This window comes from Pan paniscus, chromosome 13 (assembly GCF_029289425.2).
Source record: "Pan paniscus chromosome 13, NHGRI_mPanPan1-v2.0_pri, whole genome shotgun sequence".
Taxonomy (NCBI): Eukaryota; Metazoa; Chordata; class Mammalia; order Primates; family Hominidae; genus Pan; species Pan paniscus.
Window position 1 is genome coordinate 106,321,397 of NC_073262.2, and position 24,664 is coordinate 106,346,060.

The 24,664-nt window shown below is 40.0% G+C and overlaps 1 protein-coding gene across 2 annotated transcripts in view; it reads left to right on the forward strand.

Annotated features, from left to right (window-relative positions):
- Positions 1-22,503, forward strand: part of CD28 (CD28 molecule) — a 33,693-nt gene extending 11,190 nt beyond the window's left edge. For both annotated transcript variants that reach the window (XM_057301478.1, XM_003820778.4), the window contains exons 2-4: positions 10,215-10,571; positions 13,247-13,371; positions 18,384-22,503. In XM_057301478.1, the coding sequence (XP_057157461.1) occupies positions 10,215-10,571; positions 13,247-13,371; positions 18,384-18,512 (611 nt within the window). In that variant the 3' untranslated portion in view covers positions 18,513-22,503. The remainder of the gene's footprint in view (positions 1-10,214; positions 10,572-13,246; positions 13,372-18,383) is intronic.
- The last annotated feature ends 2,161 nt before the right edge of the window (positions 22,504-24,664 follow it).

The window sequence follows — 24,664 nt, forward strand, 5'->3', positions numbered from 1 at the left end:
TACCTGCCTTCGGATTTCTCCTAGAATGAAACAGCTCTGTCTTTTACATCTTCCCATCTCCTAAGAATCAAGTACATTAGGTCCCTTATTTATTTGATGAATAAATGAATGACGCTGTCACAGCAGAAGTCAGAATACCAAAGGACGATTCTGTGACACATCAAAATTTCTTCTCAGAAAGTACTCATTGATTGTTTTTGATAACTTTTCCCTCTCAAAAATGAATGCCTTAGATCTTGGTGCTCATATGGGACTTTTTGCTACTGAACTATCTGACCTTTGACTTACTTTCTGACAGTTACATGTAGCACAATAATTTTTTTAAGAGGACAAGAACAAGTGTCCTCTACATTATAGTGTCTGCCTGTGTAGGAACAAAAATAAAGGTTAAAGGTGGGGCTTAGATTAGTGCTGACCAAAAGCAACTTCTTTAGTAAATTATTTATTTATTTGAGATGGGGTCTCACTTTGTTGCTCAGGCTGGAGTGCAGTGGTGCAATCACCACTCACTGCAGCCTTGACCTCCTGGGCTCAAGTGATCCTCCCACCTCAGCCTCCCAAGGAGCTGGGACTACAGGCACATGCCACCATAGCCAGGTACCCCCACACCCAGCTAATTTTTGTATTTTTTGTAGAAATGGGGTCTCGCCATGTTGCCCAGGCTGGTTTCCATCTCCTGGGTTCAAGCGATCCACCTGTGTCAGCCTCCCAAAGTGCTAGGATTACAGGTGTAATCCACTGTGCCAGGCCTTTAGTAAATTTATTAATCAGGATTCTATTTCTATTTATATTGTTACCTATAATCATTTGTCCTTGTTCAAACTAAAACCTCTTTAGATTTTGTTTTAAAACCATACTTTCTGTCAAGAACAGTTAATGTGCTTGGTATAACTGATAGTTGTGATATACACAATCTTGGCCAAAGCTGGTTGCTTGGTCTGCTTCTCTTGATGGAAGTCATTGCTTCTGTCATGGTGGCCTCCACTACACAACTCTCTTGCCTTCTGGTTCTGGTAACTTCGCTGTCCCCTGGTCTCTTTCGACCTAAGGGTGGTCATAATTCTGCTGCTGCAAGTCACAGGCTCTGGCACTACCCCTCGTGGTTCTGCTATTGCCACACCTTTGCCAACAGTCCTTTCATAAATAACCTTCCTACTCTTGCCCAATTTTGTGTGTGCCATCTGTTTTCATTTGGGATCTGGAATGAGACAACATATAGTTGGCCCACTGTATCCACGGGTTATGCATCTGTGGATTCAATCAACCATGGATCAAAAACAGTATTTGTGGGATGCAGAATCTATGGATACAGAGGACCAACAATTGCATGACTTGAGCTTCCACGGATTTTGGTATCTGCAGGGGTCCTGGAACCAACACCCCATGGATCCAGAGGACCACTGTATATGCATGTTTATCAAGCTTATTCAAAGCCCCCTTTTTTTGTGTGAAGAGATTTTCCTTAAATCTTCATTTCTTGTGAAAATGGGAAGACTTTCAAGATAACAGTCAACAGAAAACTAGATGAAATGACCACAGAATTATTTTTAAACCATAACCTGCATTATTATCATTATTATTACCATTTTTTCATTTTAACATGAATTTCTGGGAGAGAAAGGCTGGGTCCATTCAAAGCATGGTAGGTCATGAATAGCTTTGTTTTTATCTTCATTGCAGCTCAGAGAGGATGGTGAAAGGTGCTACAGTCTGGTGAATGTTTTGTACTTCTCTTTCTCTTATCAGAAGGAAGCCAGGCCACCAGCTAAGGTTATCAGAGCCATAGACTGTTGAGTCCTCCTTTCTTCTCAGGGAGCACAGTTTGTCTCACAGTTTCCTGAGCAACCACCGGGTTGTCTTGTGGGGGAGCCTACCCCTTACAGAGCCTGAAAAGGAGCCAGTGGTCAGATGGTCACGTGTTGAAGGGCATCCTGGGCCTGAACAGGAAATATACTCAGAGGAAAGTTACAGTAACTTAACCAGCTCTGTGGTCAGGAGGGAGGTGCTCTTCTATGCCAGGGAAATCAGCATCACCTTCACAGTATGCTCACAAATATCACAGGGCAAGATGGCTGAAAGTAGAAGCTTTCATTGTTGTTGGTTCCTACCTAACATGTGAAATTCTGTTCAGTCCGAATTTTTAAAAGGAAACAAGATAATTAGAATCTTACAACCTGATTTTTCAACGGCAAAAGAAAGTCAGACTATGATGTGCATAAATGGAACCTGATAAAGTTCTTAAAGATTCTAGAGGAAAATCACATTTTGCTAATTAATCATGTATTCCAGCTCTCTAACTGCTTCTTTAGCTTCCCAGTACGTTTTATTTCTCTATGGTGCTACGATAAAGAAAAGGAAAAACTATGACAAACAAATGTAATTCACAAAAGCCCTGAAGTTAAGGATTTTCCTAGTGAAGTTCAGACTGAAATGTGACTTTATGTGTTGACTCATGTGTATGTTCAATCCCTTTTGTACACTTGGGTAAGCTAGAATGGAAGATCTCAATGGTATAATTATTACTTGTGCATCAGAAAGAATTTATAAGATCATTTGATGTGATCATACTGTCTGTAAGCCTTATCTGGGATCCATCTATGACCTTCAGGAAATCTTCAAAATTGTAAGCAAAATGTTTTGTATATGTGCATTAGAGGCAAAAAATTTGGAAATGTATTTTTTTCTAGATATGAGCATGAAATAAATTCAGTCTTGCTGAATGAACAAAGTTGTTTTTCTGTCCATTTATGATTTAAAACATTACTCCTAGATGTCTAAATAAATAAATTACATCTTAGCTCTTCCATTATTTGTGTGACCTTGTTTGAAAAGTCATTTACTTCTTCTCTTTTTTCCCCCCAATAGCCTCTTCTTTAAAATAAGGACTTGGCATAGATCATCTCCAAGTTCCCTTCCAGTTGAGTGTGTTTTTTTGCAGGATAAGACTCTAATAAAATAGTGGGGAAAATGAAATGTATTCTGTTCTGGTCCTCTTCCCATTCCATTCACTCCCCTACTTAATGGTAATCTCCTCCCTAACCCTCACTCCAGACATCTAGTACCATCCTCCCTATCAAGTCCAACTTTGAGAGGATCTAGAACCAATCACTGCAATTGTGTTGAAATTTTGATGCAACATGGCAGAAGGAAATGAACAATAGATTAGAAGTCATAAGTTATGAGCTTAAATTTCAAGGATCACTTATGTTTCCTGTAACCTTGGACAACTCATCTACCTCTTTGACCTCAGTTTCCCCATCTGTAAGATGGGCATAAAGATGACTGTCCTGCCTATTTACTTCACAGTTGAATATAGAGTTCAGATGAGATAAGAGACAGCATTTTATAGCCCTGTGAATGTAAGCCATAGATACTAAATTAAGCCAATGTGTTTCCCATATTGCATTTTGGGCTTCATTTTCTTTGGAAATCTAAGCATTAACTGAGCTGGTGGGAGGGTCCTTTTAAGGTCAGGGTTCTTTGATGCTGGGAGCCACACCTTAGAGGTGGTTACCACCCCACCTATGCAGAGGGTTGACCTCATTACTAAATATGGTAATTGACCCGTTTATAATAGGTGTAAACGGCAAGAGTTGTTTTTTTTTGTAACCAAGCTTCCCCACCACCCACTGCCATTCTCATGGAAGTTCAAGCAACTTTCAATTTTCCTGAAGTCGGCTGTTTCACAAGATTCACAGATTATCTGTGGGAAATCTTTTAGCTCTCAGTACCTTGCTCACAAGCAGCAGATAAGTACCTTCTCACCTCCAATCTCACTCTTCATGTTGCCTGTTGTTAAGCAGGAGCTGTGAGGGAAAGAGGTTTGAGGTTAGTGCTTCCTGTCTCCACACCTTTAGCTGGTTTAGCTGCTAGGAAAGGCTTTGAAAAGCAAAGCACTAAATTCACCTTCAAAACAACTTGTCAATTCAGTTAGAGAAATGTCAGTCAGACCAATCTTTTGATAATGTAAGCAAAGAAAATGGATGGGTTGACAATGTTTCTTTTAACCTCGTAGGTTTGACCTAGGTAGACCTTACCTGAACACTCACAAGAAGTAAAATCAAATATTCACAGGGAAAGGGCTGGGTCTCCTGATACCCAAGTAGCCTAAGAAGAATGCCTTCCACTCCTAGCATGAACTGGAAAGCAAAAAGAAATCAAACACAAGTTAGGACGAGGGAGCTACATATTTGGGTTTCTTCTGAGTCTAGATATGTCCTTACATTTGTAGTATGTCCTTACATTATTTGAAGTACTGTGGATTTTCAGAAACTCAGAGACCGAAAATACATGTCAAAGCCAAATGTCATCTGATATTCTGATTATCAGCTACTTTGATTTCTCCATGTTTTTACTTCATAGAGCAAGGGGTGTGCATTTTTACACATGCCCCATTTTAAAAGAAAATAAGAGAAATCAGAATTATTGTGTTTGTCACAATGATCACACATATTCAGTATCACTTAGAGTCACTGGTTATCTTTTTCTAGCACCAAAAGTAAATTTCTCTCATTTACTGTCTTGCAAAGCATATAGAGATTTTGAGGTCCTGTGAGATAGTTTCCCATTTAGGCTTCTCTGAATTATTGACATGAACCAAGGTGGGACCAAATGCTATGAGGATATAAATATTGAGAAATGAGATTTTATCAGCCAACCTTGAACTCAGCTTGAACTCTAAACTAGGAGGCTGTTAGCTACATGTTAACACATAGTAAGCAAACGATTTCAAGCACAGTATCTGTGTTTGAGAGCCAGCTAATTTAAAAATGATCTATGTTGACAAAGAAGAGGGAGAAAAGTAAACATGAACAATAAATTGGATGGCTTTTCCTCAAATGGCCTTATCGAAAACAAATAGTTTTCAAGCTCTTTTCCAGCAAAATCTTAGCACTTTTCTGCATAAAAGCCTTCAGTAGATCTTCATCACCTTCAGAAGAGAGCCAAAGCTCTCTAATGGAGTGAACTATGCTTGCTCTGACAATCTTGTCTTTCGTAACTCATGGCCCAGCAAAAAGAAGGTAGCTGTAATTCCCCAAGTCGGCCACACTCTTACCCTCCTCATCTCCCTTGCCCAGACTACTCTTTTTCTCTCTTTGTCTTATCCTCCCCACAGTCCCCTAACTCACCCCAGCCCAAACACACACTCTCCCACCTCACCCCAGTCCCCAACACAAAGACACATCTTAGCCAGGCTAACTTGTACTTAGTAAAAGTTGGTCAAATCCATGTATGCGTACTCCTTCAGGACTCAGGTCAGCCGTCATCTCCTGAGATCCTTAACTGGTTTCCCTGTTGCCCCCGGAAGTTTTGTGCAGATCACTGTGTCACTATGTTTAAAGTAGGGTCTATTTATATCTTTCTTCCCCATCAGATCATGAGCTGCCGTAGGACAGGAATTGAGTGGCATTCATTTTTGGGAAATCAATTCTTCTCTCCCACGTGCATCTTAGGAACATGTCACACCCTGAGTTAGACAGGACATATTCAGCAAACCACTGGACTCTAGATGCCACAGCTTTTCTTCCTTCCTCTCTCTCCCTTCCCTCTCTCCACCTCACTGTGTGTGCTGGGAGAGGGAGTCAAACTGGGGAGCCATCTGGGGTTTCTCTCCAGCCCACCCACACTCCCTTTTTTGTCTCCACAAAGAAGTCCTATTCTCATTCTCATCTTTTTCTTTAAATCAGCTCACAAAGGCAGATCAGGAAGAATTTGAATGTGCATTAAAACAGAATCCAAATAATTAGCAATAGAAACACAATTCCCAGGGGGGTGAGCAAGCAGAATACAAATGCCTAACCTGCACTCACTCTCTGAAAAGGAGGAGAGATGCAGGCATTGCTTGCTGGAGTTGGTTGCTCTTCCGATTAGAACTGACCTAATGACTCCTTCTAAGTAAAAAAAGGAAACAAACAAAATAAATCAAAAACAAAAAAACAAATTGGATGTTTGTATTAAGACAGGTCGAACTTTTTGATTCTTTGCATGTTTATTTTTCAGTGCTTTTGCAAAATATTTGTGGAACAAATAATAAGTGAAGTTAAAGTTGTTGACACAGGTTTCCAAAAAGGATTTAATGAGATGGTAGTCAAACCTAGCTGCTGATAACAACAATACAGCCGAATCACCATCTTTCACTCAACAATTATTTAATGAGAGTCTATTAGTCATACTGTGTTATGTAAAGAAGCATAACATGTGGTCCTTTCTGTCAAGAGACTTGGAAACCAGGGGCCTAAGGGAAATGCACATGAATCCAAAGCTAAGCAAATTGAAGCATGTGAAACAAGAGTTGTTTAAAAGGTATAACTCGACCAAATGTCAAGTGAGCGATACAGATAGTAATCATTTTGAGACCTGAGAAGGGAGTGGTGCTCTGTGCCAAGGAGTTAGTAGACAAAGCATGGAGGTAGGAATGCTCACAGTCTGTTCTTGGGATGTTGGCTTAAATGGTCTAATTAGGAGGGCTTCGGTTTGAGGAAATGAGGTTGGAAAAACCTGTGGAGGCCGATTTGAGGATAAGAAGTTAGTTTTCCTCTGTTAGGCCACTGGTTCTCAAATTTGACTGCCATCTAGAATTACTAGAGAAACTTAAAAAATATGAATGGATGCCTGGGTCCTATACCTAGAGATTCTGATTTAATTGGCCTTGGAAAACCAAAGGCTTTTAGATTTTTCCAGGTGATTCTAAATATGTTGTCAGGTGAATTCCACTAGGCCATAGTGGCTTTCAACCCAATTGAATATTAGAATCAAGTGGGGGAACTTTTAAGATAATATGAAAGACAATCCACAGAATGAGAGAAAACATTTACAAATCACATATCTGATAAGAAACTTGTATCAAGGCTGAGGCAGGCAGATCGCCTGAGGTCAGGAGTTTGAGACCAGCCTGGCCCACGTGGAGAAACCCCATCTCTACTAAAAATATAAAAATTAGCTGGGGGTGGTGGTGGTCACCTCCAATTCCAGCTACTCGGGAGGCTGAGGCAGGAGGATTGCTTGATCCTGGGTGGCAGAGGCTGCAGTGAGCCAAGATCATGCCACTGCACTCCAGCCTGGGTGACAGAGTGAGACTCTGTAAAAATAAAAAAATAAAAAGTATAAAAAATGTATACAGAACTCTAATAATTCAATAATAAAAAGATAAATAGCCTAACCAGTTAATAAATGGGCAAATGATCTGAATAGAGAGTTCTCTAAAAAGAATAGACCAATGGCTAATAAGCACATGAAAAGATGCTTAGCATCATTAGTTATTAGAGAAATAGCAAATCAAACCATGATGAGATATCACTTCATGTCCACCAGGATGGCTATAATAGAAAAGATGAACAATAACAAGTGTCGACAAGGGTGAGGATAAATTGGAGCCCTCATTCACTGCTGGTGAGAATATACAATGGTGCAGTTGCTTTGGCAACAGTTTGACGATTCCTCAAAAAGTTAAACATAGAGTTACCATATGACCCAGCAATTTTACTGCTGGCAAATACCTAAGAGAGTTGAAAACATACGTCCACACAAAAATCTGTATGCAAATACTCATAGTAGCATTATTCGTAATAGCCAAAAAGTGATGAATAGAAAAACAAAATGTAGTATAGCCATACGATGGAATATTATTTGGCCATGAAGAGTGAAGTTCTGGTGCATGCAACAACATGGATGAAACTTGAAAACATGCTAAGTGAAAGAAGCGAGACACAAAAAGCCACATATTTTATGATTCTACTTATAAAAAAAGTCCAGAATAGGCAAATTCATAGGGCCAAAGTAGATTAGTGGTTTCCAGGGATTTAAGGGAGGGAGGAAGCAGGGTGATGGTAAATGGGTATGGTATTTCTTTATGGAGTAATGAAAATGTTCTGGAATCAGATAGTGGTGATTCATTCATAACTTTGTGAATATACTAAAAAATCTCTGAATTTTACACTTTAAAACAGCAAACTTTATAGTACCTGAATTATATCTCAATAAAGTTATTATCTAAAATAAAGAAAAAAAACTTAGTATCAATCCTTCCCCCCAGCCTAGACCAATTAAATCAGAATTTCCAGAAGTGGGAGGACTTGGGCACAGATATTTTTTCATTTTAAAGTTCTTGATATAAAGCCAGCAATGATTTTTTAAAAAGAATTTTGTAGAGATGGGTTCTATGTTGCCCAGGCTGGTCTTGAACTCCTGGGCTCAAGCATTCATCCCGCCTTGGCCTCCCAAAGTGCTAGGATCACAAAGGTGTGAGTCATCATCCCCAGCCAGCATTATTGATTACATAGGAGACAAAAAGCTACTATTAATTTAGTTCTATGCCATTTCCTTCTTACCAAAACCAAAACAAAACACCTGTGTATATGAATTCAAATTCAGTTAAATTGTAAATTTCATTTAAAAATGAATCTGATTTTATTTGGCTCTTCAGTGTGGGTATACGGGATGTTGCTTCAAATAAACTTAAAAGAAATGCAAGTAGGTAAATAATTATTAACATACCCCAAAACAAGAGCAAAAAAATGCTTTTGTTTGCATTGAAATTTGAATCAAAGACACAAAGTGGTTTGTTGTTTTAGAAAAATTCTTGAGGGCCAGGCGCAGTGGCTCACACCTGTAATCCCAGCACTTTGGGAGGCCGAGGCGGTGGATCACCTGAGGTCGGGAGTTCGAGACGAGCCTGACCAACATGGAGAAACCCCGTCTCTACTAAAAATAGAAAATTAGCCGGGCATGGTGGTGCATGCCTGTAATCCCAGCTACTCGGGAGGCTGAGGCAGGAGAATCACCTGAACCCAGAGGGCGGAGGTTGCAGTCAGCTGAGATCGCACCATTGCACTCCAGCCTGGGCAACAAGAGTGAAATTCCGTCTCCAGAAAAAAAAAAAAAAAAAGAAAAATTTTGGAAGGTGTCTTGGTTGCAAAGTTGATTCTCAGTTTCTCAGTGCTTCAGTGGTCTATTTCTCAGGTGGTCACAGCCAACTTGGGTTTTAGTTCTGGCTTTGCTCACCATTTGTTTGGTGACTTCAGACAAACCAGCTAATGTTTCTAGGCCTTATACAGTCATTAGAAAAGAAAAAAAAAAAAAAAGAAATAATATTGTCATGTGCCAACAATGAGGATACCATGGGAAATGAGATCAATGTGTTCTCTTCACTTATGGAGTTGATAAACTAGTTTCAGGTTCTTTGCTTTTAAAGATTGAACTAAATGGTCTCCAGATTCTTTGATCTTTTATTGGGATAGCAGTAAAGGTAGATGATGGACCAGAGAGATAACTCCCCTCTGGAGTCTTTCACCTTTCATGATTTAAGGGAATAGATCTATGAATTTCTTGGGGGAGGCTATTCTCTAAATTTGGTGTGGAAAACACATTAAAGCAAACTCTTGGGTTATATTTTTTCTTATCTCTTCATCCCACTCTTGCAATGGGCAATAAACAAAGTAAAAATGTTTCAAAATATTTTAATTCCTTTACAAAAACCTGTATCACAACTTAAAAACAAATCTATTTGTAGGTTGGGCGTGGTGGCTCATGCTTGTAATCCCAGCACTTTGGGAGGCCAAGGTGGTCAGATCACTTGAGGCCAGGAGTTCGAGACCAGCCTAGCCAACATGGTGAAACCCCGTCTATACTAAAAAAATAGAAAAATTAGCTGGGCGTGGTGGTGCATACCTGTAATCCCAGCTACTTAAGAGACTGAGGCAGGAGAATTGTTTGAACTCGGTGGGTAGAGGTTGCAGTGAGCTGAGATTGCACCACTGCACTTCAGCCTGGGCAACAGAGCAAGACTCTGTCTCAAAAACAAACAAACAAAGAAACAGATCTATTTGTGTGTCTGTGTCAGGCAGTAAAGCCACCTCCAAATATATCACTCAGTCAGGAAATTGGCCCAATGCATGATTAATATTAATGTCTCAGGAATATAGATTTAAAAATTGTGAGTGCCTAGCTGTGGTGCTCAATGCTAACAGAAAGCCATGTACTGCCTTCCGGGTGAAAACATGCTCCATTGTTCCATTCAAAAGAGGATGAAAATAATATTGAAATGTTAACTTTTGAACTCTCAGTATAATTATCCCCTGAAGAGGTCCTACATCTTCTGCCAAGAGAAAACCTTTGCTGGAGATCTGTTCATTTAGTTAATTAATATATTTTGCTTTCAGGAAGAAAAATTATCCTTATATTCTTGTTCTAAGCAAATGATTTTTTTTTTCCCCCAGGAAACAAGATTTTGGTGAAGCAGTCGCCCATGCTTGTAGCGTACGACAATGCGGTCAACCTTAGCTGCAAGTATTCCTACAATCTCTTCTCAAGGGAGTTCCGGGCATCCCTTCACAAAGGACTGGATAGTGCTGTGGAAGTCTGTGTTGTATATGGGAATTACTCCCAGCAGCTTCAGGTTTACTCAAAAACGGGGTTCAACTGTGATGGGAAATTGGGAAATGAATCAGTGACATTCTACCTCCAGAATTTGTATGTTAACCAAACAGATATTTACTTCTGCAAAATTGAAGTTATGTATCCTCCTCCTTACCTAGACAATGAGAAGAGCAATGGAACCATTATCCATGTGAAAGGTAAGATACAACTTTACCAGTGTACCACCCTAAAGTAATGGTTTTCAAATGCAGTCCTGAAAACTGGGTCGTGGTCAGTGGTGGGGTTGAATAAGGCCTAAGTGATTTGATACTAACAAAGACAAATAATGTTTTCAGAAAATTTTTTCCCTTTACTGTAGAGGAGATTCAAGGTTATATTTTGAATATCTTTATTTTCCTTTGCTGACATTGAGCGGGAGAGTAAGTGATGAAGTTACCGCATGTGGGAACAGATCATTTTTCTCCATTCGAGTGGATCATGGCAGAAAAGAGGTTACCATTAAAATGTAAGCCCAGGTGCCCTCAAGTAACAGCTGGGTCTAATGGGTTAAGACTCAGGAAGACTCAGTTCTATTTCTAATTAATTCTTTTTTTGTGCTCCATAATCTTCCTCTGTAAAAGTACCTTTCCAGTTTCTTTTTCCTTCCTTCCTTCCTTCCTTCCTTCCTTCCTTCCTTCCTTCCTTTTCTTTTCTTTTCTTTTCTTTTTCTTTTTCTTTTTTTTTGAGACGGACTCTCGCTCTGTCGCCCAGGCTGGAGTGCAGTGGCGGGATCTCAGTTCACTGCAAGCTCTGCCTCCCGGGTTCACGTCATTCTCCTGCCTCAGCCTCCCGATCAGCTGGGACTACAGGTGCCCGCCACCACGCCTGGCTTATTTTTTGTATATTTATTTATTTATTTAAATTAATTAATTAATTTTTTTGAGAGGGAGTCTTGCTCTGTCGCCCAGGCTGGAATGCGGTGAGGCGATCTCGGCTCACTGCAAGCTCCGCCTCCCAGGTTCACGCCATTCTCCTGCCTCAGCCTCCTGAGTAGCTGGGACTACAGGTACCTGCCACCATGCCCGGCTAATTTTTTATATTTTTAGTAGAGACAGGGTTTCACCTTGTTAGCCAGGATGGTCTCGATTTCCTGACCTCGTGACCCGCCCGTGTTGGCCTCCCAAAGTGCTGGGATTACAGGCGTGATCCACCGCGCCCAGCCATTTTTTGTACTTTTAGTAGAGACGGGGTTTCACCGTGTTAGCAAGGATGGTCTCAATCTCCTGACCTCGTGATCTGCCCACCTGGGCCTCCCAAAGTGCTGTGATTACAGGCGTAAGCCACCGCGCCCAGCCCGTACCTTTCCATTTTCTGAAATATACAAAGAATCCTGGACTAGAAACCGGGGGACATAAAATTTGCTATTAATCAACTGTGTGATCTTGGATAAGTCACCTAACTTTTTCATAGTCAAAAACTCAGTACAACTGTTAAGCAGTATTTGTGAATTAGTGAAAATAAGTCTACTGAGCTTTTGTTGACGTTATGTTCTGCCTAAATGTTAGGGAGAAAAATCATGATTCCCCAACTCAGAAGAATACAGTATTGGTAGCAACAAGTAAAGTTTGATTTTTTGGTATACTTTGTGGATATATCATAGCTTTTCATTTTTGTGGAATGATATTAAGAAACACATATGTTCAGTTTTGTACTGAATCCTAGCATAATGCCAATAAATGGTTTTTCTTCAATGCTGGAACAGAGCCATGCTGATGAAAAATAGGATACTAAATAAGGAAAGAACTGTTAATGTGGCAGATAAGCTTTTGTGTTCTGGCAAAATAGAGACAATTAATGTGTGAATATTTTGTTTGCTGAGTCCTATTTAGATTTCTAATATCTGTAATATCCAAACAGAATATTTTAATTGTATCAAGTCAAAGGTTAAAAAATTATGCTATTTTGCTTGTAGCTAAGAGTGAAATATTTTTTCCTATATGAAAGACATGCTACTTTAGGATAGTATTTTATATATATGTATACACACATATACACATATCATTTATGTTAGAACTGAGAAGGACACCAATGATCCTGTACTTAGTAATTTTCAATCCTATCTGTATATTATAAATCTGAGTAGGTTTTAAAAGAAATACCAATGCCTAGTTCCAGCCCTGAGATTCTGATGTAATTGATATGGGTTGAGGAAGGGGTGCTGGACATCATTATATTTTCAAACTTTCTCAGATAATTTATTGTGCAGCTAGGATGGAAAATCAATGGACTAGAGGATTTTTGGTATGCTTTCTAGTTCTAATTTTCTCCAATTTTGAATAGAATTCTATAGGTTCCTTCTCATCCCCTTTTGATTCCTAAGGATATAAAGTGATTTGTTTGTCATTATATAATCTATGAGACAGGGTTGGAACTAGAAATTTATCCTCTGATTAGCAGTCCAGTGTTCTGACTGCCATAGTAGGCTGATGATTTTCTTAAGGCTTGAAAACATGTATATTATTTAACTTATTCCAAGAATGCAGTTTAGGGTCTAGATTAACTATCTTCTGATGGGAGAAAGGGATAAAGTTAGGTTAAGGCCATTGGAAGTCACCATTTTGAATCACACAGTAGAATCCACAAAGTCAAGTGAATACAAGTCTACCAGTGTACCATCCTAACGTAATGGCTTTCAACTGTGGTCGTGAAAACTGACCAGATCATGGTCAGTGGTGGGGTTGGGTAAGTCTCAAAGAGGAAATCTATTCACTCTAAGCTGGTGATATGTTTAATATTTTTATTTCTTTCACATTTTTCTCTGATGTTCACAAGGAAGGAAATGCACTCAATTGCTATTCCTGTATCATTTAATCCACTCTATTTTGTTTTTCAGGGAAACACCTTTGTCCAAGTCCCCTATTTCCCGGACCTTCTAAGCCCTTTTGGGTGCTGGTGGTGGTTGGTGGAGTCCTGGCTTGCTATAGCTTGCTAGTAACAGTGGCCTTTATTATTTTCTGGGTAAGAGAAGCAGCACTGCTTTTATGTAACTTTTCCACTGCACATGAAATCTGAACACATTCAAGAATTTTGCCTATGTGGTTTATTTTCTGTTTAATATAGGATGATGATTTTCTTTTCCCCATGCTTGAGTAGGTTCTCTTTTAGCTTGTTCAACTCTATCTGAGATAAAAATCTGATATGAGTTAGATTTCCCAGAAGGCATTGAGTAGGTGGTGAGGCAAAATAAGAAGCTAAATGGGTAAATTAGGGTGGAGGGATTAGGAGCAGTTGCCTTTCTTCTCCCCATTTTGCAATATAATTATGACACATAGAACAGTTTTAATGCGTATATATGTATAAAACACCTAGGCAACTTGGGAAGCTGGGCAACTGAAGCCAATGGACAATGTTGGCTTGATCAAAAATCATGAGAAACTTGGCTACTGAAATTGTGTATTCAAACCTAGCAAAGAAACTAGATCTGTTTATCTGAGTCATATTTTTTTTTCTCCTCTGAAGCAGTTGAATTGTGTGAGGCCAAGTATGGTGCTGTCATTATGAAACTATAATGGGAGTTAGAATTTTCTGAGCTCTCACCACTGAATTGAAGTACTAACTTTTGCAAATGTTTATATAATAAATGTGGTGTATTTTTCTTTACCTTCCTCAACATTGAATTTTTGGCCTGGGTTTGAACACATTTTGATGAACGCACCTACAGTTAAGAACGTACCCCTGAGTGACCCTTGTTCTTACTCAGAAACTTCTTAGGTACATAGTATGGTACAGAATGTATTGACTCCATGTTGTCTTTGAATTTTTTTCTAGAAGTTACATGCATGGATGAGTCATTTCTTCAATGAGAAATGTATTCTCAAGCATAAAAGACTATTTCTCTTGATAGTCTCCAAAAGACTATTTCTCTTGATATTCTCCATTTGATATTAAGTACATTTGGTGCTTAATGAATGCTTATTGGATTGATGAATTGATAACCTCCAGAGAGGTCAAATTAAGGATTTAAATGAGTCTGCCTGAAGTATGATACTCATCTTTAAGACATAATCCATATATGTACCTAATTCATAGATGGGTCAGTGATTTCTGAAAGCCATATCATGTGAAGTCATTCTGTTTACTATCAGCTTGGTGACTGCGGGTACAGACCTGGATCCACAGTCATGCCTTCCTATTACCCAGTCTTAGATTCTTTTAGATTCTTCTTGGCCTATTGCCAAAGCTTACCTTTCAGTTGTTCCCCACATGCTCCTTGCAGTTCAGAAGACTCTAGAGCTCAGATGGACATTTGTCAGGCTGCCTGTTGCTTACTCTGTACTTGCCGCAGGGTAGGAAACAAAGTGGTTGCTTGTTCCTGGAAATTCTTTATACTAGGTATCATCTTAAGAATTTGCCTGGCTTGCCTTCTGCAAGTTGCCCAACCCTGAAGGTGGGGCTTTGGTATTATAAAATGTTGCCTGAATTCTGCCTCTGATGTTAGTTGACTACTTTCATCTTTCCAGATCTTGGTATCTTCATCCAACTTACCTTCTAGCTTTGATCCTCTGGTGTTTGCTGATAATTTTTGAGTTTTTAGAATTCTTAGTTCTTGTTTCTTCTTAATCTCTGGCCATTGGCTTTTAGGCCTACCATATGGCTTTTCAATCCTCTCATTGGGAGTCTCAACTTTCTAACTTAAAGGCCAGGTGCAGTGGCCCTTTGGATACCCCTCCAGGAAAGGCATTCCCCTGTGATATGCTGACCTAGGTCAAAGTAATTTACTAGCTCTGCAGAAAGTAGTTTTGGGAACTACTTTAACCTTCAATGGCCAGAGGACACTGCTCATTATTGAAGACTTATTATAAATATTCATTAGAATGTCAGTTACTATAATGAGACATCAATTTGTTGAGTGACTTGAGTCACCCAAAGGGACAAAAGCAGCTTCTCACTTTCAATGAATTTAAACCGTTCACTTTCAACTCAGACACATCGTAGACACACTGGGTTTTTCCTTGGCAGTACTACTAATTCCTAGTGAGATTCATCTTGCTTTGTTTTAAAAAATTTTATTTTTGTTTTACTTTGTCTTACAGACCCCCTGTGAATTGGGCAGTCCTGTCATTTGTGGACTCTTGTAGTCAATTTGGTTACCCAATAAAAACTACCACTTATCTGCATCTCAAACCTGGGTCTTTGTACTCTCTTACCAAAAGAGTATAAATACAAGTTTGTCTATATTTCGTAGAATAACATAGTATTTTCACTCTGGGCTCATCTTTTCCTGCTGTTGCTATTTAAGCAACAAGTACCTTGCTGAGTTGGGCATCTAGGCCATTATGGATCCCTGGAGTTTAGCTATTTCCTGGGTAATTTTCTGAGATCCTATTTTTGGCTGGTCTGCAGCGTGCCTTGATGTAAGTTGCTGTTTTCCGGAACTTCCTGAGGGCCTATGATATGCTACTGTAGGCAGTTCTGGGTTGAGTGGGTTTCTAGGCTGAGCGGGTTTCTGGGAGCAGCTGCAGATTCTATCTCAGTTCTTGACCTGATGTTGACATTTGAGTAAATAAAGAGCTCCCTTTGGTCAAGCTGTCACAGGCCAGCACCTGTCACTGTCTTTCAATTCTCCGTTCATGCAGCTGTGCTGGTAAAGCTGCCCGTTTTCCTAAAGAAATCTTTTTAAAAAACATTATGTTCCCCACTGCAGATCATAATGTGAGGAATGTAGATAGTGTGTGTACAGGTAGCGTCTGCTTTTTATAATAATCCAGTAGATTCTTGAAGACCATGTACTTAAGTAGATTACCTTGCATATGCCCTGTGTATTGCTGCTGTTCCCAGGAAACAAGTGGGTAAGGCTGGCATGGGGAGAAGGGCAAAGGAGGAATGGTCCAGAAATCACATATCATTAGCTGATATTCACTGTTGAAGGGGTGGAGATGACACAGACACATAGGGTAGGTACTTCCTGCACACATATGCACACATACTCAATGCACATGGGTGCTGTAGGTTCTGCGTGGTGTTTGTTCCCAGCCATGCATCTGTCATTTTCATCCCACTGCTGTGTTTAGAGTTAGGGTGATAATAAGTAAGTCTGCCATCTGACAATCACTTGAGGATAAGCATGGGAGCTGACTGCAACAGACCTTTCATTATTTTATGTGCAATGTAAAGAACCTGAGAATCAAGACACCTTTATTGCTGTGGCCTCTCTACCAGCTATGATTTGGTTTGGGTGTCTGGAGGCAGAGGCTGACACTTGGAGGTTTGGCAAAGGGAGTCCTCAGGGTTGGAGTAAGTACTAAAAATGCTTCCCAGGTTATCAGCTGTTTTCTACACTCATCTGGGGACAGACATTTCCTCGGCCTCACCCCTGCCCTGCTGTGATCTTGTGCTCAAGACAGCTCTAGTCTTTCATTTACAGAAAGGATGTAGAACCAAAACAATTCTTCATTGCATTGTAGGATGTTTAGCAGCATCTCTGACCTCTACCCAGTAGATGCCAGTAGCATCCCTCCCCGTTGTGATGATCCAAAATGTTTTTAGACTTCACTAAATGTCTCCTGGGACAGGGATTAAGGGAGCTTGAGGTGTCAAGGATGAGGTTAGGAGGTCTGTCTTGGGCAACTGTATATATGGTAGTGTCATTCACTCAGATGAGAAACACTGGTTAAAAAAAACAGCATTTGGGGGAAATCTTGAGTTTTATTTTAGGCATGTTGAGTTTAGAGTGGCTTTGAGGTTTAGTCCAGAGATATAAATTTGGGTGAGTAGGTGGTAATTGAAGCTGTGAATGTGGATAAGATTGCCTAGGGAAAGAGGATAGAGAAGAAGGCCTAGGACCAAGCAGTGAGAAATTCTAACGGCTGGTTAGAGAAGGATGAGCTTGCAAAGGAGGCAGGGAAGGAGTGACAAGACAGGTAGGATAAAAACTGGGATGTCATAGATGGCAAAGAGAAATAGTATCACAAAAAGAAGAGAGTTATCAATAGTATAGAATACTGCTGAGAGTTGAAGAAGATGAGGACTTAAAACATGTTAGCTGTGTTTAGTAACATGGAGGTCAGTGTTTTTCAAACCTTTCTTTAGCACTTACGCATGCCTCTTTGACAAGGAAGGTGTGAAGTGCTCAGGCAGGAGTGTATGGAAACAAAACCAGGGCTGAAATCATTCACTTATTTATTCATTCAGGTATCATGTCATTCAGGTACAGCATTATCTACTTAGGTATCGGCCTGTGTGCCAGGAACTAGGCACTTTTTTCATAATAGAGAATGCTGAATCCAGAAATCTGATGGCTTTCTGTTTTTAGATGTTTTCTGGGTCATTTGTTAAGAAATGTAGAATTTTACTATCACATTGATTCAGAAATGATGTTCCTAACCCTTAGTCAAAAATTTTGCTAAGATTCATGGTGGGTGAAACTATTGCCCTTACTTCCCTCACTTCTGGTGGAAATTCATCCTGATGGAGCCAAGCCTATGAAAGAGAGATGAGTGTAGAAATACATACCCATAAAGACATAGGAATGTACTAGTTGTCTAGAACTGTAAATTGCCATTAGTTTGGACTCCATCTTTACAAATTTGTGATTATTACAGACTCTGGAGGAGTTGAAAGTCCTCTTCGGTTAATTATGGAAAAACAGCTTGTTAAGCAAATGCTAATGTAAGAAGATCACAATGTGGGTAGGCTTAACCTAGTCAAAGGAGGAAGGGCCTTCAAGTGTATTTACATATCAACAGTGGATATGTTAATTAGTGTGCATTTTTAATTCAGGTCAAATGACAGCACTGAGAGTAACAGGGATGCATTTCTCTAAAATACTTTCTTTGAGATTTTTCAAGTTCAATGTGAAGAGTCAGTAGTTGGGTGTGATTAGTCATTACCCAAGTCCAAGGTGCTCAAAAAAGGTTAGTGTTTTAGTGTCTCTGTCATTTGACAGTTAATATTATGAATAGTTGTGTCCACAGTCTTAGAACTCCTTCCATGACATTGTCCCTCCATACTGACACTTCTCTTTCCTGCAGGTGAGGAGTAAGAGGAGCAGGCTCCTGCACAGTGACTACATGAACATGACTCCCCGCCGCCCCGGGCCCACCCGCAAGCATTACCAGCCCTATGCCCCACCACGCGACTTCGCAGCCTATCGCTCCTGACACGGACGCCTATCCAGAAGCCAGCCGGCTGGCAGCCCCCATCTGCTCAATATCACTGCTCTGGATAGGAAATGACCGCCATCTCCAGCCGGCCACCTCAGGCCCCTGTTGGGCCACCAATGCCAATTTTTCTCGAGTGACTAGACCAAATATCAAGATCATTTTGAGACTCTGAAATGAAGTAAAAGAGATTTCCTGTGACAGGCCAAGTCTTACAGTGCCATGGCCCACATTCCAACTTACCATGTACTTAGTGACTTGACTGAGAAGTTAGGGTAGAAAACAAAAAGGGAGTGGATTCTGGGAGCCTCTTTCCTTTCTCACTCACCTGCACATCTCAGTCAAGCAAAGTGTGGTATCCACAGACATTTTAGTTGCAGAAGAAAGGCTAGGAAATCATTCCTTTTGGTTAAATGGGTGTTTAATCTTTTGGTTAGTGGGTTAAACGGGGTAAGTTAGACTAGGGGGAGGGATAGGAAGACATATTTAAAAACCATTAAAACACTGTCTCCCACTCATGAAATGAGCCACGTAGTTCCTATTTAATGCTGTTTTCCTTTAGTTTAGAAATACGTAGACATTGTCTTTTATGAATTCTGATCATATTTAGTCATTTTGACCAAATGAGGGATTTGGTCAAATGAGGGATTCCCTCAAAGCAATATCAGGTAAACCAAGTTGCTTTCCTCACTCCCTGTCATGAGACTTCAGTGTTAATGTTCACAATATACTTTCGAAAGAATAAAATAGTTCTCCTACATGAAGAAAGAATATGTCAGGAAATAAGGTCACTTTATGTCAAAATTATTTGAGTACTATGGGACCTGGCGCAGTGGCTCATGCTTGTAATCCCAGCACTTTGGGAGGCCGAGGTGGGCAGATCACTTGAGGTCAGGACCAGCCTGGTCAAGATGGTGAAACTCCGTCTGTACTAAAAATACAAAATTTAGCTTGGCCTGGTGGCAGGCACCTGTAATCCCAGCTGCCCAGGAGGCTGAGGCATGAGAATCACTTGAACCTGGCAGGCGGAGGTTGCAGTGAGCCGAGATAGTGCCACAGCTCTCCAGCCTGGGCGACAGAGTGAGACTCCATCTCAAACAACAACAACAACAACAACAACAACAAACCACAAAATTATTTGAGTACTATGAAGGATTATTTGTCTAATAGTTCATTCCAATCAGACCAGGTAGGAGGAGCTTTCCTGTTTCATATGTTTCAGGGTTGCACAGTTGGTCTCTTTAATGTCGGTGTGGAGATCCAAAGTGGGTTGCGGAAAGAGCGTCCATAGGAGAAGTGAGAATACTGTGAAAAAGGGATGTTAGCATTCATTAGAGTATGAGGATGAGTCCCAAGAAGGTTCTTTGGAAGGAGGACGAATAGAATGGAGTAATGAAATTCTTGCCATGTGCTGAGGAGATAGCCAGCATTAGGTGACAATCTTCCAGAAGGTGTCAGGCAGAAGGTGCCCTGGTGAGAGCTCCTTTACAGGGACTTTATGTGGTTTAGGGCTCAGAGCTCCAAAACTCTGGGCTCAGCTGCTCCTATACCTTGGAGGTCCATTCACATGGGAAAGTATTTTGGAATGTGTCTTTTGAAGAGAGCATCAGAGTTCTTAAGGGGCTGGGTAAGGCCTGACCCTGAAATGACCATGGATATTTTTCTACCTACAGTTTGAGTCAACTAGAATATGCCTGGGGACCTTGAAGAATGGCCCTTCAGTGGCCCTCACCATTTGTTCATGCTTCAGTTAATTCAGGTGTTGAAGGAGCTTAGGTTTTAGAGGCACGTAGACTTGGTTCAAGTCTCGTTAGTAGTTGAATAGCCTCAGGCAAGTCACTGCCCACCTAAGATGATGGTTCTTCAACTATAAAATGGAGATAATGGTTACAAATGTCTCTTCCTATAGTATAATCTCCATAAGGGCATGGCCCAAGTCTGTCTTTGTCTCTGCCTATCCCTGACATTTAGTAGCATGCCCGACATACAATGTTAGCTATTGGTATTATTGCCATATAGATAAATTATGTATAAAAATTAAACTGGGCAATAGCCTAAGAAGGGGGGAATATTGTAACACAAATTTAAACCCACTACGCAGGGATGAGGTGCTATAATATGAGGACCTTTTAACTTCCATCATTTTCCTGTTTCTTGAAATAGTTTATCTTGTAATGAAATATAGGGCACCTCCCACTTTTATGTATAGAAAGAGGTCTTTTAATTTTTTTTATTGTGAGAAGGAAGGGAGGAGTAGGAATCTTGAGATTCCAGATCGAAAATACTGTACTTTGGTTGATTTTTAAGTGGGCTTCCATTCCATGAATTTAATCAGTCCCAAGAAGATCAAACTCAGCAATACTTGGGTGCTGAAGAACTGTTGGATTTACCCTGGCACGTGTGCCACTTGCCAGCTTCTTGGGCACACAGAGTTCTTCAATCCAAGTTATCAGATTGTATTTGAAAATGACAGAGCTGGAGAGTTTTTTGAAATGGTAGTGGCAAATAAATAAATACTTTTTTTTAAATGGAAAGACTTGATCTATGGTAATAAATGATTTTGTTTTCTGACTGGAAAAATAGGCCTACTAAAGATGAATCACACTTGAGATGTTTCTTACTCACTCTGCACAGAAACAAAGAAGAAATGTTATATAGGGAAGTCCGTTTTCACTATTAGTATGAACCAAGAAATGGTTCAAAAACAGTGGTAGGAGCAATGCTTTCATAGTTTCAGATATGGTAGTTATGAAGAAAACAATGTCATTTGCTGCTATTATTGTAAGAGTCTTATAATTAATGGTACTCCTATAATTTTTGATTGTGAGCTCACCTATTTGGGTTAAGCATGCCAATTTAAAGAGACCAAGTGTACATTATGTTCTATATATTCAGTGATAAAATTACTAAACTACTATATGTCTGCTTTAAATTTGTACTTTAATATTGTCTTTTGGTATTAAGAAAGATATGCTTTCAGAATAGATATGCTTCGCTTTGGCAATGAATTTGGATAGAACTTGCTATTTAAAAGAGGTGTGGGGTAAATCCTTGTATAAATCTCCAGTTTAGCCTTTTTTGAAAAAGCTAGACTTTCAAATACTAATTTCACTTCAAGCAGGGTACATTTCTGGTTTGTTTGCTTGACTTCAGTCACAATTTCTTATCAGACCAATGGCTGACCTCTTTGAGATGTCAGGCTAGGCTTACCTATGTGTTCTGTGTCATGTGAGTGCTGAGAAGTTTGACAGAGATCCAACTTCAGCCTTGACCCCATCAGTCCCTCAGGTTAACTAACTGAGCCACCGGTCCTCACGGCTATTTTAATGAGGGTATTGATGGTTAAACGGATGTCTCATCCCTTATCCCAGCCATTTGCACTGCCAGCTGGGAACTATACCAGACCTGGATACTGATCCCAAAGTGTTAAATTCAACTACATGCTGGAGATTAGAGATGGTGCCAATAAAGGACCCAGAACCAGGATCTTGATTGCTATAGACTTATTAATAATCCAGGTCAAAGAGAGTGACATACACTCTCTCAAGACCTGGGGTGAGGGAGTCTGTGTTATCTGCAAGGCCATTTGAGGCTCAGAAAGTCTCTCTTTCCTATAGACATATGCATACTTTCTGACATATAGGAATGTGTCAGGAATACTCAACCATCACAGGCATGTTCCTACCTCAGGGCCTTTACATGTCCTGTTTACTCTGTCTAGAATGTCCTTCTGTAGATGACCTGGCTTGCCTCGTCACCCTTCAGGTCCTTGCTCAAGTGTCATCTTCTCCCCTAAACTACCCCACACCCTGTCTGCTTTCCTTGCTTATTTTTCTCCATAGCATTTTACCATCTCTTACATTAGACATTTTTCTTATTTATTTGTGGTTTATAAGCTTCATGAGGCAAGTAACTTTGCTTTGTTTCTTGCTGTATCTCCAGTGCCCAGAGCAGTGCCTGGTATATAATAAATATTTATTGACTGAGTGAATGAGTTTTACATGGCCTTATGAATTAACGGTCAGTCTAAATGTTATAATCATACTTTGAGAGGGAGAAAGCCAGTTCTATTTTCTACTTTCCTCTTAAGAAGTTCAAAAATTCATTTTATTAAAAAAAAGGAGGTAAAATATATACACAGCCAAATCTAGTGAAAGAAAATCTGATGAATATAAGTTCATTTACGTTTTAGAAATTTTTGTGCAGTGAGGAAAACCAATACTGTCAGAAAAGTCATGCCAACTCAGCCACTGTCAGGAGTAAGTTGATTTTCCATTGAAGTCCCCAAATTCCCTCTTAATGGAGTATTGGCTATATCTTAAACATATCTTTAGTTTAAGACTTCTGAAAATGTTGTCTTTGTCTAAAATGTTAAAATCCCATCCTACTACTGACCTGCTACTCTTTTTTCTGGGGTGATTTTACCCCCAACAAATTCTATAAATGCCTTCTCTGGCTCTGATTCAAAAAGTGCTCACAAATGGAAATGCTGGGGACAGAAAATTTCAACTTCTTCACCTGTCATACTCATATCATAGCTGAACACTCTAATAGCACACACACACACACACACACACACACACACACACACCCCTATCATCTTCTGGGTAGGGGAAGGGAAAGGCGCTTGAACAACAGACACAAGAGCTGGTCTAATAATTCATGTAGCACCTTCTGTTTCCTTCGCTGAAATTTTACTCTGAAGGTGACTCAGAGTCAATTAAATCGGTGTGCAATGAGTTCATCTCTAAACTGATTCTTTTCTTTGGTGAAATGAAGCTTATTAAACTTAATAAAGGTAATTAAACTTGAAAAAGATGAGCTTATATGTCTCTTACTACTCCAAGAAAGACTGAACTCAGCTGGTTACTCATGGATAGTTCAATAAGACAAATCAAATCAATTGGAAAGGAACGAGATGGGTAAAAAAAAAAAAGTCAGCCATTAAATGAATCTGCTCAATAAGCACTCCTTTACCATGCTAATAAAAATAATGTAACCCAGTTCTGTAAGAAGGTTCTAGTACCTTGAAACTCAAGTTCAAAACAAAATAAAATGCAAACTTCGCTTCACCTAACACCTCCCACAACATTCTAGCTACCCAACTGGGTGAATATTGTAATTGCCCACAACCCCGAATTCACTTTTTCCCTCCAGTATGATAAAACAGATTGATTCCTTTTTAAAGCAATACCCTTTCTTCTCTCCCATCTTGTCGGGATCAGAGATAATGGATAGATGAGAAAAAATTAAAGAAGCTTCTGGATCCATTGTAATGGGGACCTAACCATCACACTATGCAGCAGCAAATGGGATGGTCTGGAAAGCAGACCAGAACCTTGTCTGGTAACTTTGCTTCTAATGTCTGTTTGTGTTTCCTAAACTGAGGCCTAACTCTTGACTTTTTGACAGTGGTGCTCATAAGAAAGTTTGGGGCTGGGCACGGTCACTCATGCCTGTAATGTCAGCACTTTGGGAGGCTAATGCAGGAGGATCACTTGAGTCTAGGAGTTCAAGACCAGCTTGAACAACATAGGGAGACCTTGTCTGTATTAAAAAAAAAAATTAGCCAGACGTGGTGGTGCAGGCCTGTAGTCCCAGCTACTTAGGAGGCTGAGGCTGCAGTGAACTGGGATCATACCCCTTCAGGAACACATGTGAACGGTGGGGCCTCTCAGCTTTCCCTGATTTGGCAACCCAGAAGAAATATGTGCTTTCTCTTTGAAGATTCACAGGATCCTAGCACTTAGAAACCTAGGCCACTGTCCAGAGCAGAAGGTCACACAATTTCTCAGAGTGACTTTTGTTCATTTCAGGGTGTTGACACTGGGCCCAACACTTGAAAATTGCTTGAGATGATAAATTGCTTGAGGTGATCAAAGAACATATCAGCTCTTCAAAGCTGACCTCATTCTTGGTGCAACTCTCAGGGCCAGAATGTGTGCTTCCCGAAGCTCATTTTCCTGTCTGATTTGCCTGTTGAAACTCTGTGAAAGACCCTTGAATGCTAGGAATTTGAAGGGACAAAAAGTTGAAGAAAGATGAATGGATTTCAGGGTGGAAGTGGACTGGATTTTACTCTCACTTCATCAGGCAGAGCTATCTCAATGATAAATTGAAACTCTCCTCTGGCTCCAAAGAACAAATCATGA